The 17,414-nt window shown below is 37.3% G+C and overlaps 1 protein-coding gene across 1 annotated transcript in view; it reads right to left on the bottom strand.

The window, feature by feature from the left end:
- Window positions 1-1,053: 1,053 nt before the first annotated feature.
- SMC6 (structural maintenance of chromosomes 6) overlaps window positions 1,054-17,414 on the bottom strand; it is an 86,666-nt gene continuing 70,305 nt past the window's right edge. Inside the window, exons 20-24 of the mRNA XM_006880725.1 lie at window positions 15,681-15,806; window positions 9,197-9,302; window positions 4,641-4,793; window positions 2,289-2,386; window positions 1,054-1,162 (exon numbers count right to left, since the gene is read on the bottom strand). Coding sequence (XP_006880787.1) covers window positions 1,054-1,162; window positions 2,289-2,386; window positions 4,641-4,793; window positions 9,197-9,302; window positions 15,681-15,806 — 592 coding nt within the window. The remainder of the gene's footprint in view (window positions 1,163-2,288; window positions 2,387-4,640; window positions 4,794-9,196; window positions 9,303-15,680; window positions 15,807-17,414) is intronic.

Raw genomic sequence — 17,414 nt, 5'->3', positions numbered from 1 at the left:
TCTAAGGTGTATTTTATAACATCTTTGAAATAAAAATGAAATAAAAATTGTAGAACACCATGAACAACTTGCATTTGACTCTGGTCGTTAACACCTATGTCCCTGTTAACTAAAAGTCATGCCCTTCTGCCCCAATTATCCATTCCTCACTGAGCCTCAGCCTGAAAGCTCCTGTACCATAAACTGGTGGGTTCTAAAACAGGAAAGAATGCTGCAGGTCAGGATGAAACACTGATTATTCATTTCTAATATTGGTTACAGAGTCAAGTCGGGTGATGGGCAGCTAGGGAAATGAGAGAAACTATCACAGCTGGCAACTGTATTTCCCATTTCCCATACAACAGGGTTTTAGGAATACATTTTCAGTTTGAGAAAAGTCATTAAAATTTATAGTCTAAATCTAGTATATTCTGGAGTTAAAAAGTACTTGTAGGAAGGGATTCTGTGCAAGATTCACATTATGAGTAAACAGAAACTGTCAAGAAAAAGTCACGTGTAGGTCTTTCATGATTACTAAGCCAAAAACAAACAGTAACTTCCACTGTCAATTGGTCCTTTATAGACTTCCCACCAACACCATCCCCCCAAAAGAGAACTCTCTTCTTTCAACTATTTTTATAATTTAACTACAGAATCCATTATCTTGGAAAAGCAAAACCAAATAAAATCATGTGTTCAATTTTTATTTTAATTCTTACAAAATACTGTAGAAATAAAATCAAACTAAACAGATATATATCCACATATGTACAATATTTTACTTTTGAAAAATAATCTATAAAAAGTAGATGGTTAAAAAACAAACTTATAAAGATTTAAAACCAGTACTATGAATCTGACTTTCTTAAAGTGGTGGTAATTTTAAATTGCTGGTAGAATTTAGACTTAGAAGCTTATTTACATATTTTATTGTTGTCAGATACACAAAAGAGCTCCTTTTACTTTAAGGATATCTTCAGTTACATTTTATTTCAAATAATCCTACATTTTTGCCTCCTGCCGATGTACACATTTTTCAACAGGTGGACATGGCCTAGGAAGCTACGGATGACTTCAGTCCTCCTCTTCCTCCTGAGTCACAGGTCGGAAAGGCAGTGTAGCTTGTCCTCTTTCAGGATCAGACATTCGGAGAATTCGAATCAATTTACTTGAAGGAAGTGAGCTAAAGAGAATAAATTCAATTACTCAATCTCCCATCAAAGTTTTCTTATTTCAAAAAAGCGTAGTATTATTCTAAGACCATCCATCAGAATGACTTATCTGCTAATAGATGGACATATTTACAATCGAGAATTCTAGGAAAAGTATAATTTGCACAAAAAGAAATTTTTTTCATTTTTATAAACTTATTTGATGCCATGGGCTTTCAATTTATAGAAGAAATTAATTTTATATTGCCAAGAAGGCATTACTAATTATTCGTAATCACAAATGAAGATTTCCCATATCATAAAGTGACCATTTAACAAATGGAGTATCAAATTCAAAGGTTCATGTGTCATACACATGGTGTGGGTGGCTGTTTGCTGGTGAGTCTGCACCCACTCATAGCTGACTCTCCAGAAGGTTCTCAGAGGCAGTAAATGATGACATAGGAGGCGACAGCCCATTTTTCTCCCATGGATCATCAAGTTGATTCGAACTATGTGCCTCTGGGTTTGCAGTACAGCTTCAAACCACTAGGCCACTAGAACTTCCTGTCTTTCTCATTAAAGACACATGATAGGTACCCAATAACCACTGACTACAGTGCTATAGGTCTATAAGAAAAGACTCTAGGCTAGGAAAAGACCTGTTTCTTTAGTCTAAATCGAGCTGCTAAAATTCTACTGGTAATAACAGTAAGAGAAGGAGGCTAAATATAGAAACAGCAGCAGAACAAAAATCATAATTCAAATCAACTTGCTTCAATTAGGAAAGAGATCACAATCAAAATTCTACACCTTCAGGAGGGAGAAAGGTCACTAGCCTCCCCAAGCCAAAATTCACTGCTAACAAGTTGATTTCGACTCATAGTGACCCTCCATTAGGTTTCCAAGGCTGTACATTTTAATGGGAAAAGATAGCCCATCTTTCTCTTTTGGAGCACCTGGTAGATTCCAACTGCCAGAAACAGGCAGCTTTGGGTCAGTAGCCAAACTTGATACAAGCTACCAGGGCTCCTGAGTTAGTACAGAGGCTAATTCTTCTGTCTTAGCTATATATTTATATATTTGCATTCAAAATTAAGATCATAAACCATTTCTTTCTTATATAACTATGTTTTCAACAAGAATTTAAAAAGTTACCTCATACTTTGAGGAGTGAGCAAGATAAACTGCCTAAAACGCTGGGAATCTGCCATCTTGAGTATCATGTCCATTGCAATTCTCCTATTGACCATGTCCTGAAAACAAGTGTATAAATTATTATCACTATTCTACAACTCATCTTTCTGTAAAAGCAACATTCTGTCGGCTGATCTATTTAGACTTCTCACTCAGGAATTATGTATTATTACATTATCTAGGATATCAAGGAATTCATGTGCAAAATGGTAACTCAAACTATTAGGAGAAAGAAATGAATAAGTATATTCTCCAGGAAATGTCAATATTAAAAATATTTCTATGTATAGTCCCTTCAAATATATTTTACAATTAAAGTAAAACAACCAGAAAATATTTAAAAAACAAAAGTAAATGTTACACAATGAATCTAAATAGTTCAATATTGATAAATCACTGAAAAAGAATTTAAAAAGTGTCAAGCTCCAAATTTATTTACTCAAATTTCCTCTCAATGGCTAAGGTATCTGGAGAAACTCCATCTCCTGCAATGGCGTTTGGCACTTTAAACAATGGAACTAATTTGTTTTTACAACTAATTTTTTAAAAATGGTACAGAAGGCATGCAGTCCCCAACTATCACAAATTATGCAGCTGAGTTTCCTGCATTTAGGGAAACTGCAGGGGTTGGTACATCTGGGGTGCAAAGGGTGAGCCTTGCCCTGGGAAAACCACCTTCGTAATGAAGGTTATTTCCTCTGCCAGCTAAGTATTACAAATAAGTTTTGTGACTAACTCTTTAAAATAAATTAAACCGTGTATTTGTTTTTGTGTGCCATTGATTAGACCAATGGCTAACCCTCAGGGTGCTTTTGGAGATTTTATCACTCAGAAGCAGATTGCCTAACTTGCTTAAGCAGAGCAGCTGGTACATTCAAATGGCGTCCATTTGGCAAAAATGTTTGTGATTTGTTGAATGGAAAATCAACATATGTACTGTTAACTTTAATTTATAAGAAAAAGTTTAAAAAAAGAAATTATAGACCCAATAAAAAGGTGGAGAATGGACTAAGGAAATATTAAGAACAGAAAAAAAGTGAGGAGATAAAGATATATGAGAATTTTAGTGAGAAAGAATAGAGTAGAAATTAATATAGATTTTAAAAAAGGAATAGACAGAATGGAGGTTAAAAAAAATAAAGTGGTGGGGAGAGGAAGACTTACAGACAAATCTCAGTTTTCCAAAATATGTGTCTGAAATGTTAATGACTGCCTGGCACAAGTTCAGGTAGGGAATTCAGAAAAATGAAGAAGCTTTGAGAAGAAATAATATATGAAGAGATATACTGAGTTTACGATAATATGAGTTTCAATTACAAGAGAAAATTGGGAAGATTTTGTAGATGTCCATTTATAAGTATTAATAGCTTCAAGGACTGTATGTCTGCATATAGTGGAAGTGTTGTAGGATACATGATCTAGAAAAACCAGCCAATAGCATTGAAGAAAAAAAAAAAACCCAACAAAGAAATCAAAATAAAATAAGGACTACATGATTAGAGAAGAAGGCAGGGCAGATAGGTAACTAAAAGCACAAGACAGAAGACTCGGAAAAGGGACAGAGAGGCTGGTAAGGAAACATGCTTTGAGGGATGGAATACAAGTTTGTGTTGAAAAAGGTAAACACCACACATCTATGATCTTTTGCTAAAGTTTTACTAGACACTAGAGTCTATACTCAGATTATAGTGAGTTTAAGAAAGTAAGCTATGTGGAGAAGAGAATGCTTAGTAATATGAGTGTTTACTTTGTGCTGCACTATAAACATACAGTGAGCAAGGGCCTCATTTGTGCCTCACTATAACTCTGAGACTGAAAATGGTAATATGTTTACAGTTTAAAAAAATAATAAATACTTTGCCCCAAATCATTTGGATAGATGGTGGCAGACCCAGGTCTCCAAATTTGTGTTTTTCCATATCCAAATCAAATGCTCACGCTCCCTCCTGCTACATGCACTGCTCTTCTATAAAAGAGATAGCTGTGAGTGGAGAAAATGAATAGTAGCTGGAGTCTGTCATAACGTAGGTGATTAACTGGTGATAACTTTGTCATAAGAAACAGAAAAGAACATCTCTATAAGTTAACAGAGTACATTTAAGGAGAGAGACCATCTGATGGAGTTGAAATCTCGACAGATATATAGTAGAAGAAAAGATGAGAATTAAGAACTCTCCAGTTCTTCCATAACATGTACAAAATGTCAGAACATTTCTGCTAAAGGTAAAATTAAAATATGAAACAATTGTTTCCTTTCAGAATGACCACTTCACATAAAACAAAATATAAAAGAAACTAAAAATCCAGTAATACCATATAGACATCAAATTCATCCAGGCATCTGAAAGGAGATTCAGCAATGGACCACAGAGAAAGAATGAAGCAAACCGTTGAAAAAGACCGTTCACCTCCAGATAAGGCTCTCATGTCACTGAAAGCAGTTTTATTTCCCTCTCCAGGCTGAACCTTGAATAGAATGATATAATTAACAAAAAAACATAAGGTTAAATCTGTGCAATATGAGCTGGTTAGCATAAGATCCAAAGAATTCATAGTACAAAACCCAAAAAAAGTACAATGATAATAAGAAAATAATTTGGTGATGTGAAATGGCATCTTTTATTCCTAAGATATTTTATAGTAAAGGAATAAACAACGGAATTATTTTTGTTTTATCCAGAATGAAATGGAAAACCTTTTTCTTATTATAACGGAATCTAGCATACAAACATACCAAAGATTTATCCATCCTAAGTGTTAATGTTAACTAAATACTGTTGATCGAAAAAAGAGAATGAAGCTAGACCATCTAAAGTTGTTATACCCAATGCTATCAAGTCGTTTCTTACTATAGTGACCCCTCCTTAGGTTTCTGAAGCTGGAGACTCCCCATTTTTCTCCTGAAAAACTGCTGGATTCAGACTGTCTTTAAGTCACATAGCTTTTTGATTGGCAGCAAAACCCACCGTGAATGCCACCAGACTTCCTGAAAGCAGTTCTAGTGTGAAACGTGATGATCTTATATTATCTGAATTATAGTGACATCTAGTGGTAAAATAGTTTTAAAATTATTGACTATCAAAAAGACAGGTTTACATCAAAAAGGAACAGCATTAGTGAAGTGAAATATATGAATGTCTCTGGGAAATAACAACATTCAGAGGCCAACAAGCACTAGAAACACTTGGAATTTTCAAGCACATAGTAAAATTCATTATTTATCCCCTATAAACCCAGAATCCTTTATGAAAATTCAAAAAAGAGACTATTAACCTATTCACTCAAACTCACTGCTGTTGAGTCTAAACCAACTCATGACTCTTGAGCAGTAAAAAATAAGAAAACTGAACTAAAATATTCCATAAAAGCAAAAATTAAATGCACAAATATAATGCTTTGTCCCAAACAGCAGTTTATTTAGATACTTTGTGTGGACAATTAAAGATTCCATATATATATATTTTCTTCATTGAGATGAAAATATGTTGTTGGTATGTGCCATCAGGTTTTAACGTTTTCAGAGGTAATAAATTGCACAGGAGGAGACTGCCCATCTTTTTCCTGCAGGGCAACTAGTAGATTTGAACCATGTGCCTTAGGGTTGGCTGTGCAACACCATTATCACTAGGTCATTACAGCTCTCTAAAAATATATACACTGAGGAGAGCTCTGGTGGCCTAGTGGCAAAGAGCTGCAACTACAATCCCAGAGGCACACGGTTTGAATTCACCAGATGCTCTGCCGGGGAAGGAGGGACAATCTCCTCCTGTACCAGTCAGATCTGATTTGACGGTACACTCACACAAAAATAATAAAAAATAAAAATTAAAAAAAAAATATATATACACTGGCCATTTCAGTATATTTCAAGTATTTCGGTATACTTGTTTTTTATCGTCCTGAAAATAGATAAGATTTTGTCATTTCAACCCTTTATAAAGTCCAACTCAGATGATGATTACATCCCTCATTACCACTATCCATTTTAAAATTTTTATATCATCATTTAAGAAGCACTTAATCTGTTAATAGTGATGGAAAGTAGGCTCTTAGATTTCATCTAATCTGAAAATCCTGTCCTCATGTTATTTTTCTTCCATTTGCCTTCATTTTATTAGTCAAGGTTTTGTTTGTTTTAAAAAAGTCTTTTCACTGGTTTGTATTAGCTTTTCAGTTACATATTCTTCTGCTATTCTTTCAGTGTTTACTCTAGAGACTGCAATATGCACCTTCTTTACTACTAGTCTGTTTCAAATTAATACTAGTATTACTTCTTGAACCAGGCAAATTGTTGTTAACTGTGTAGTTGAGTTAGAAATGACCCATAGCGGACCTTCCCGCGGGTTTTCAGAGACAGTAAATTGCTTGGAAGGAGAATGCTCTTTTTCCTACAGAGCAGCTGGCAGATTCTAACTGCATACATAAAGATGTTGTTAACTTTCTTAACACTAATCCACTTGAGTTTCTTATCATACACTAATCATAGTTAAAATACTAACCATCTCGTAACTTTGTTGTTGTCTATTATCTCTTATAACTTTGTTGTTGTTGTTGACTGCCGTAGAGTCAAACATGACTCATAGCAACTCTATGAACAAAGACCCTGAGCTGCATCAAACACTGCCCACAATGAGAAACCATTCTGGTATTTGATTCCCCAATAGTACAAGGTTTAGCATCACAGCAAACCCAGGTTACTTCATACTGCACACTGACAAAGAGTGGAAGAGTGTTCCTTCAGATATAACAACACTAGTTTCATTTAGCAGTGGTTAAGTGTCAAATATGACCGAGAGTAAGCTTTGCACAAAAGACCTGAACTCTGTTCTATAACTAACATCATTTCTGTACATTTATAGAATTCAGAGAGTTCGTAGAGTTTAGACAGTTTGTAGAATTTCCAGAGGCATCTAGTATAGCAAGTGGATGCCATTCCTGCTTCCCAGCATATATCAATCTGGAAGCTCATCCATACATTGTACATAATGGGTAAGCATTATTGTATTTGACAAGACTATGGAGCAGTGTGAAGCATCACTGCAACACCAAGTTTTTCAGTTCAGCAGATAGACAAAAGATTGCTGTATCATTTCAGGAATATTCATTCCAAAAATTAATAAATTGGACCCCAAAAACTTCCCTTACATGACCGACAGGACTGCCATCAAGATGCCAGCTAGCAGCCAAATTCCCAGAGTGGAGGCTCCAGGCCTGTCCCCCACCTGTTAAGCGATAATTCAAGATAATAAGATATTTGACCAAAGTGGGGCCAAATTTTCCTATGTCTTTTCTTTCTGGACTTCACTACCACCAAAAAGCTCACAATTCCAAGTATCTTCAGGAAAGAAAACATCCAGCAGCTACCAGAATACCTTGGATAGATTTCCTTCACATCTTAGGATTCCAATTCATGTATCCTTTTTTGCTTTTTACAGTTTTCTAATGTACTGGGGGGAAAAATAGAACTTTATCTGTTTCTCTCCTAGACAACAGAGAGAACTCTGAATTTCTATTGACATGTCTTTAACTACAAATAGAATTCCTGCCAAGACTTTCAAGTTTGTATCTTTACGAATAATCTTAAGGATTATTTGAGCCCCTTAATGTTCTGGGGGCCAGCCTAGTATAAGAAGCCATGTTACAACATCCCAAACCATTTGGCTCAAATTCTCCAAAAAAGGCCATCTCCTACCATGAGATTTACTGTCTCTGAAGACTCACTGGAGGGTCAGCTGAGTTGGCTCTCACTCGAAAGCACACAACAACAAGGAAATAGTAGAGGCAGAGGAGCTACCAATGACTTACTAAGTTATTTCTAAGCTATTTCTTATTAAGGCATTTTAAAAATGGCAAACAAACATAACTTTCTAATCTGGTTAAAGCACAAGGGAACAAAACAACATTTATTCTAAGTGTTAAAATGGAAGGATAAAATATTTAACAACAGTAACTAAAAAGTCTTTATTAGAAAATTTTATTCAGATTAAATATGTAGTGTCTGTCTATTCTTGAGCACTTAGAGGTTAAGAGCCGTGCCACCAACCCAAAGGCAAGTGGTTCAAATCCACCAATTGTTCCTTGGGAGAAAGCAGAGGACTCTCCTCCTATGCAATTTAGAATGCTTGAAAACTTGCTAGAGGATCAGTTATGAATCAGTTCTGATTCAATGGAACAGAGTATCATCAACAACTACTGTTTTGACTTCCTGACTGACTACACAATTTCTTCTGCCATTATCCTATTTCCCCATTTAATGAAGGTAACTATGAAAGAATCCATAATTATAGATTCTATAAAATTGAACGTGGTGGCTTTATTCTGGAAGAAAAGTAATTTCTAGGGACAGCACTCTTCTTAAGAGTCAAAGTAGTATGGACTGCCTATAAATGAGATACATAATTTAAAAAGCAGTATGACTTTTTGTTTTTAAAAAAAGAAACCAGTAGAGCAATACTTGTTAAAAAATTACTATAATAATGAAATAATTTGATTATATGAGACAAGACACTAACTCAGTCATTTTAGTAACTAAAGAAACTAGTTTAGAACTAGTAAGATCAATTTAATATTTAACACTTTTGTAAAAACTAGAGGAAGAGCCCAGATGAGATGGATTAACACAGTAACTGGGGCAGTAGGAGTAGCTATGAAGGAGTCAGTGAGACTGGGTCAGGACAGGGCAGGCTTCAGAGCCGCTATACATAGGGTCGCTACGGGTTGCAGACAACTCGATGGCAAATAACAATAGTAAGATCTATCCTTAAGTTCTTCTGTGAGAAAAATTTACATTCCAAAGATAACAGGGTCAAGTTTACCTTTGTTTCATCATTTTCCCAATTATGATTCAACAATCAATACAAAATACTCACTGATATACTAAGGGTTTCACTCTTGTGGTCAAAATTCATTTTTCCACAGTAAGCCCGCTGAGATAATAAGTTGTCAAAGTACAACTTGCATCGTAATGTTAAGCACCTTGAAAAAAAGAAATTTGGCACATTATAAAGATAATAGGATAGAAAACTGTTTCACTCTGTTCTAAAACTAAGAAATCTGTGTAAATACATGAGGCCAAAGTATGGCAGACTGTTGGCATCTGTTTCTTACTTTGTGCATGGATTTTTGGATTATTTTTCCCCTATTTGTTTTTATAGTCATTTGTACAGATGTTGATGGGTTACAAATATGTGATATATAGACATCTTCTACTTGCTCTTCTAAATCAGAAATTTGAACTAATTCTATCGTGGCTGAAGATGCAAAACAGGGAACAGATGGGAAATTTTACAATTTGCTTGAGTGGTTACTACAACTGGATGGGAAAAATTAAGAATGGGAAACTGAAAGCCTTTGGACCTTGATATACAAAGACTGAAACTGTTAAGACACATTTTAACTGTAACAGGGCTACCATCTTTGATGAGACTACCACCACCTTTTGAAGTCAGCTTTACTATTATATGAATCTGTCCTTACTTTGAAATGTTGAACCAACCATTACTGGAAACAAATTTTTATCAAAATCACTGTACTTGTTATACATGAAGGTATCTAAATTATTAAAATGGCTTCTAACTTGTTATTGCATTAAAACAAGGCTAACTAAGAACTGTACTTGCCTATTCCAAAGTATAAATTCTTAAAGACACACTACTTTCATTCATAACCCAAGATAGCTTGTACATCCCCGTATTTCCACCAGCTCATTTACATTTATATAAAACATTTATAAAATGAATAAAGATGTAATTTCACATTCATTAATTCCATTATATTTAGTAATTAGTTTCTAGAAACATATAAATCATCCAATCAATTAATACATTATTATAGCAATCCATAAATCTTATCCTTGAGAGGCTTAATTTCTAAAGGAAATGAGAAAGGAATAAACTACCTATTTGTTTCTCCGTCTGTCTCCTCTCAACTTCACAGTGAACAATAAGAGTAAAGATTCTCTCATCAATTCTGGGCTTAGGATACCAGAACTCTGGTGGCCTGATGGGTAAGGAGTTACACTGCCAACCCAAAGATCGGTAATTCAAATCCACCAGCTGCTCCGCAGGAGAAAGAAGTGCAGTCTCCTCCTGTGTGACTTACAGTTTTTTAAAACCTCCTGAAGGGTCAGCTGTGAGTCTGTTCCGACTATGGAACTAAGAGTGAGATGATGCCGTACACAACTGGTTGGCTCAATGCCAGGTTTCATGTCTTCCCTACTTATCAGATGACATTCTATTGGGAAAAAAAGAACTTTTTCTCAATGATTTATTAACTGCTTTTGTATTTATCAGTATATACTTAACATTCTTATTTCTTTCATCTGGTTAACATTTGTTGGTGTGTACCATCAAGCTGACTGACTTAAAAGAGAGCCTGGATGACATCACAGAAATGTCCTAGCCAACTTCCTAGACGGTAATCTTCTTGCTCGATTATTTCTCCTATGGAGATGCTGCTGAGTTCCAATGCCAATTTTACCTGCTGTTAACAGTCTTGCACTTTAACCACTGCATCACTGGGCTCCTAAGATTTTAAGTCAGTGGTAATTATGAGTCATTATAACTTGAATCCTTTTCCTGTCAAGCTTGTTTAATCCTCAATTTGTACTAAATCTCCACATTTTAAAAAAGACACACCAAAAATTCTGGAGTTTTCTTTGATAGCTGTCAGTTTTCTTCTGCCACCAGAGCAACTACTATTGGTCAGTTTTCAGAACGTTTTGTTAAGACTAAAAGCATGCAAAGTATGCTTGAAACCTCAACTAAGCTTCATGAAAAAAAGAATTTAACCTTTCTTTCAACATTGATACGTATTTTTTTTGTGCGATATCTCAAAGACAGTCTTCAGAAAATGACAAAGATCTCTAGTGTATAAAAGATGAAAGATTTAAAGCATCTGATCATTCCAAGTTTTCTCCTAAGATTGGTAAACTATGTAAAAACAAGTCAATGGTAAAGAACTGTATTAAAGAAATACATTTAAACATTTTTTTACAAATAATTTAAAATATTTCCCCTCTAAAGAATGATATTAAAAGTTCTACCTGTTTCTAGAAAAAAAAAAAAACAAAAAACCACCAAAACCCACAAAACAAAAAAACAGAATAATGAAGATTAAGTTTATTATATTAACATTTTCAAGACTTTGGACATCAAATCGCATAGATCAGTGATCTCTTAATATAGTAACAAGCAAGATGACTCTTCCTACAGCCTCAAGTCACTACTTACAAAAAAAGTAAAGAGGGAAAAAACCCAGGTAAAGCCAGAAATCTTCTTATTTCAGTAAACAGAGCTGGAGGTCAAGGACATGCAAGTTACAAGACAGAGGTGTTAGCACAAAGACTGCACAGGGAGATCCTTGGAGTCTGTATAAAGGCTCCTGCTGGAGTCTACAGCTGATCAGTGCTTGTGTGGTGTGAAGGATTTACTGTTCACAATGGCTTCCCTATACTTTGGGCACATGGCCTGGAGGGACCAAACCTTGGAGAAGGACATCATGCTTAGAAAGGTGGAGGGACAGCACTGGGGAGCAAGACCCTGGATGAGATGGACTGACATAATCTGGGGAAATGCGGATAGATGTGTTGGAGACAATGAAACTGGGTCAGGATAGAGCAGGGTTCAGGCCTACTGTGCACAGCGTCGCTATGAGTTGCAAGAGACTCAATGGCACTTAACAACAATCATCCACTAACTGACTTTGCCATGTGGATGGGTGGGAATATGTGAACAGGGAGTGTTAGCCTATCCACAAGGGGGCTGGCAGAAACCTCACCACTAGCTAAGAAGACGCAAGAGAATGCAACGTGTCCTTCGGGACCAGAGATTCTTGTGCTGGTCAGATTAGGATCAACGATGAGAGCAGTAGCCATCGGAGCCATAGCAGAGAGCCAGAAACCTGACATGAGATGGAGTAGACTGGGACTGCTATGTCACTGAACCACAGCTAACAGCCCTGCCCAAGTTTGCTGGAGGGTAGGAGGAAATACATACTTGGCACACGGGACTAAAGCTGTGGGCCTCAAGGCTGAGGCACCTGGGAGTTCATTTAAGAAAATGTCCTGACTCTATTCTGCTACTTGCTTGAACTTCTGGCAGTTCTCTACCTCTGTATTGTTCTGGTTGTTTTTGAATAATCTTCAGCAGTATTTTGCTTGCATGAGATATCAGTGAAATTATTCAATAGTTTCCACATTCTACTTGATCACCTTTTTTGGAATAGGAACAAATATGGACCTCTTTTAATCTGTTGGCCAACAACTGTCCTCCAAGTTTCCTGGCATAGACCGGTGAGCATCGCCAAAGCTGTATTTGGTAATTAAATCAAACCAACTGGTATTCCATTGATTCCTGGGGCTTTATTTTTTGCCAGTGCCTTTAATGCAGCTTCCACTTCTTCATTACCACTGACTCATGCTCATATGATTTTTCCTGAAATTTTTCTTTGTCAATCAGTTCTTTTGGTACAGTGATTCCTTCCATCTTTTTTTGGTGCTTTCTGGGTCATTCAATACTTTGCCCACAGCAATATAGTTCAAGCTGGATTCAGAAAAGGGCTTGGCACTAGGGATATCACTGCTGATGTCAGAGCGATCCTGGCTGAAAGTAGAGAATACCAGAAGAATGTCTATATGTGCTTTATTGTATATGCAAAGGTATTTGACTCTGTGGACCTTAACAAGTTTTGGTGGACACTGAGATGAATGGAGTCCCAGAGCACTTAATTGTGCTCATGGGAAACCTATACCTAAATCAGGAGGCTGTTGTGCAAACTGGCAGGGTGCACTGCATGATTTGGAACTGGCAAGGCATTGTGCTAGGGCTGTATTCTCTCTCCATACCTATTCATTCTGTATGCTGTGCAAATTACTTAAGAAGCTAGATTCTATGAAGAGGAACGTGACATCAGGACTGGGGGAGGGGTGGAGTGGTTTATCAATAACCTGTATTATGCAGATGACACAACCTCACCTGTTGTGAGGACTTGAAGCACTTGTTACAAAAAATTGAGGAATGCAGCCTTCAGTATAGATTGCATCTCAGTGTGAAGAAAACAAAGATTCTTTGTTTAAACCAACAGGCAACATCATGACGGATGGAGAAGAGACTGAAACTGACAACAACTTCATCCTACTTGGATCCACAATTGACACTCTGGGGTACCAGCAGTCAAGGCTGGAGGGACCGAGTGGTAGAGGAAGACTCGGGATGATACAGAGTAACTCAGTGACTGGTCTGTCAGAGATGATGAGATTGGCTCAGGATAGTGCAGGTTTCAGAGCTAATGTATATAGGGTCGCTATGAGTTGCAAGTGACTTGATGGCACATAACAACAACACAGCAACCAGCAGTCAAGAAATGAGAAGAACTGCATTAGGAAAGTGTGCACTTCTAGACTTCTCTCAATTACTGAGGAATAATGATGTATGTCTGAGGACTCAAGTGTGTCTAATTCAGGCCATGGTCTTTCCGATCACTTGCTATGCATCTGAGAGCTAGACACGGTATAGGGATGACAGAAGAATAATTAATGCCTTTTAGTTGTGGCGTTAGAGAAGAGCACTGAACATCCCACGGGCGGCCAAAAAAACAGATATGTCTTGGAGATGGTTCAACCAGAGTGCTCTTTGGAGGCAAAATGATTAGGCTTTGGTTCACATACTTTGGACATGTTGCTAGGCATGTTGGGAAGGGTGGAGGGTCGGCGAAGAGAGGAAGACCCTAAACCAGATGGATTGACACAGTGACTGCTGTAATGGGCTCTAGTGTGTCAGGAAGTGTGAGGATGACACAGGATAGGATGGGGTTGAGATCCATTATTCACAGAGTCGCTATTAGTCATATTTGATTCAATGGAACCTAACAACAACAACAACAACAACATATTCTGCTACATAACTGAATTATAGCCTTTTTACTTTTCTAATATGGTTCGATATAGTCTGTGAGCTATTGCTGTAGTTCATGCTCCTACTGACCACAGTGGAAACCCTTACAATATACAACACAGAAGAGAGAATACACAGAATTGTATTCCCTTGGAACAGGAAAAACTAGACTATCATTATTCCCTTCTACAGAGGTTTAAAAAATAGCCACAAAGGGATAAAGATGAATCCTAATTCAAATCTCAAAATTATTTCTATTATTCAAGGACACATTGAAGAAAACCTAACAAACGTCATAAGGAATATGGCCAAAGTGAAAATCTGTTACGCATTAATGACTTTATTGAAATTTCCCTACATGTGTCAGTGCTTCTATGGACCTTCCCTTCTGAATACAGAAAAGACCCTTAAAAAGCATGTTACAGTTTGAATGACATGAGGGGAGAAAGGGGAATGGAGGTATGTGAAGGGAGGCTAGGGTTGCCTTGAATTCAAGTATATAAACTATCCCTACCAATAAATTTCCTCTGGTTTTGTATGCTTTGATTTTAATGAGTTAAGCTATCTGTGTGAAACTGCCTATCTTTGTACATCTTAATAATATAGAGTTTGCCTAATATTGTATTCATTTACTCAACCAATGTATACTAAGTTCCTACTTTATTTTGTGGTGGCAGATGTGGCATCCACTTCCTAAAAAAATGCCTCTGGAAACCCCATGAAATTTGATAAATGTCAAAAGTTATAGAAAGGCTTCAGGCCTTTTATTCATAGGGTCTCTATGAGTCATGCTCAACTCGATGGCAATCAACAACAACAACATCAACAACTGGTGGCCTGGAGGTAAAGGGCTGTGCATGTGGTTGAATCCATTGGCAGCTCCACAACAAAAAGATGGACAAACTCCTCTAGTGTAATTTACTGCCTGTGAAAACCTGCTGGAGGTTTAGCTCTAAGTTGGTTCCAAGTTGATGGTATATAGCAACAACAACTACTATATTTTAAGCGTCATTCTGGGCTCTAAAGATAAAGCAGTAAACAAAACACAATTTCTATATTCCTGTTGATAACAGTCTTCAAAAATCACAGTAAATCAAACACTGCCTCAACAGGTCCTACACCAAGCACTTACAACTCTCAGGAAGATACAATGCTCATGTATGAATTAGCCTGCTTCAGAACCTCCGTGGTGCCATTCAAAAGATGTTTTAGGTAGTGACTGAACTCATAGTCATCTATGAGTTACTTAGTGTAGAGTATGTAACAGAATGGAAAAGCTGGATAAGTTCATTACCAAGTCCCTTTTACATTTAGAATGTACAATTAGTGCCGAGTACCAGCCAACAAAACAGTGACAGTTTATTTCAGAAGTGAGTTATAATTTAGTTTAAGTTTGCTAAAAAATATTAAAAAACAATGAAAATATAAAAATGCAAAACCATAGCATTTTGAAGTCACTTACCTTCTAAACTGCTGATATGTTTTGCATCTGTGAATCATTATTTTTTCCAATAATTTAATAAATCTTCTTAAAGTCTTTACTTTGTTTTCCAAGTCAGCATAGGTTTCTTTTGCTTCTTTGTATTGCCTATTAAAAAAAAAAACAACAAAATTACAAGTAAACAAATGCTATTCACGAGAAACATAAAGCAGAAGGAAAAGATATCAAATATATTTCAGTGGGGAAAAGTAGCAAAATGGAACCTATCAGTAGATGCTGAAACTGAGGAGGAGTGCACTTGCTGCAGAGGGTCAAGGACTGCAGCCTTCAGTATGGACTGAGGCTCAATGTCAAGAAGACAAAGATTCTCACCACTGGACCAATTGGCAGCGTCAGGATGGATGACGAAGAGACTGAGATTGTTCACAGCTTCAGTTTGCTCGGCTCCACAGTCAACACTCTTGGCACCAGCAGTCAGGAAATCAAAAAGCGTATCATGATGGGAAAGTCTGCTGTTAGGGACCTCTCTAAAGTACTCAGGAGCAACAGTGTCTCTCTAGAGACTAAGGTGCGCCTGATACAGGCCATGGTCTTTGCAATCGCTTGTTATGCATCAGAGAGTTGGACAATGACTAGGGAGGACAGAAGGAGAGTGGATGCTTCTGAGCTGTGGTGCTGGAGAAGAGTACTGAATGTACCATGGACTGCCAGGAAAACAAACAGATTCATCTTGGAGAGGATTAAACCAAGCTACTCCTTGGAGGCAAGGATTCTGGGACTTCGTCTGACATACTTTGGACATGTTGCCAGGAGGGACGGGTCCTTGGAGAGGGACATCATGCTTGGGAGGGTGGAGGGACGGCGCAGGAGGGGAAGACCCTCTATGAGATGGACTGACTTGGTGACTGGGGTAATCAGGATGGGTGTGTCAGAGGCGGTGCGTTTGGCGTAGGATAGAGCAGGGTTTAGGGCTGTTGTGCATAGGGTCGCTATGAGTCGCAAACGACTCGACAGCACATAACAACAACAATCAGTAGATCCCAGAAGTCTCCAGACAAATGTACTTCCAGAGTAGAGAATGCTATTGTGAGTTAGAGCCACTGCCGGCAAGGCTGGAAGGATGGAAATAGAAGCCTTAGAGAAGCAAGATGTGGAGATCTGGTGGTGTGGTCTACAGGAAGTTTTACTGCTAATCCAAAGGCCATACCTCTCAGGCTGTTCAAAGCCACTAGCAGCTCTGAGAGAGAAAGATAGGCAATCCACCTCTGTGTAATTTACAGCCTTTGACACCCAATGAAGGGTCTATTCCAAGCTATGTGTCAGTTTCAACTCAACAATGAACAGAAATAGAGAGGACAACAAAATTGTGTGAGGAAAATGATCTAACAGTGGTAGATCTTAGAAAACACAGCAAATAAACTATTAATATAAGCAAAAATAAACCTAACACCTTGCTACAGAGTAAACTGACACACAGCAATCCTACAGGACAGCGTGGAATTGTTCCGTAGTGTTCCAAGGACGTCCTCGCTATGAGAGCAGCTCATGCTTCCTCCTGAGACAGGGCCAGTCACTGACCGTGCAGTCAGCAGCCGACTGTACAGAAACCCACCACTGGGCAATAACAGAATTCCAGTATAGGGAATGCTTTTGAAGATAAAGCCCAAGGGGCCTGATCATCTATTTAAAAAATCTGGCCACCCAAACTCTTAACTTTCATCATAAAACATCAATTTTTTAAAAATTATCGAATAG

The sequence above is a fragment of the Elephantulus edwardii genome, unplaced genomic scaffold, assembly GCF_000299155.1.
Source record: "Elephantulus edwardii isolate Elephantulus edwardi_28Jun2011 unplaced genomic scaffold, EleEdw1.0 scaffold00009, whole genome shotgun sequence".
NCBI lineage: Eukaryota > Metazoa > Chordata > Mammalia > Macroscelidea > Macroscelididae > Elephantulus > Elephantulus edwardii.
The sequence above is the reverse complement of the archived record's forward strand: the minus strand, read 5'-3'. Positions and strand labels throughout refer to the sequence as shown.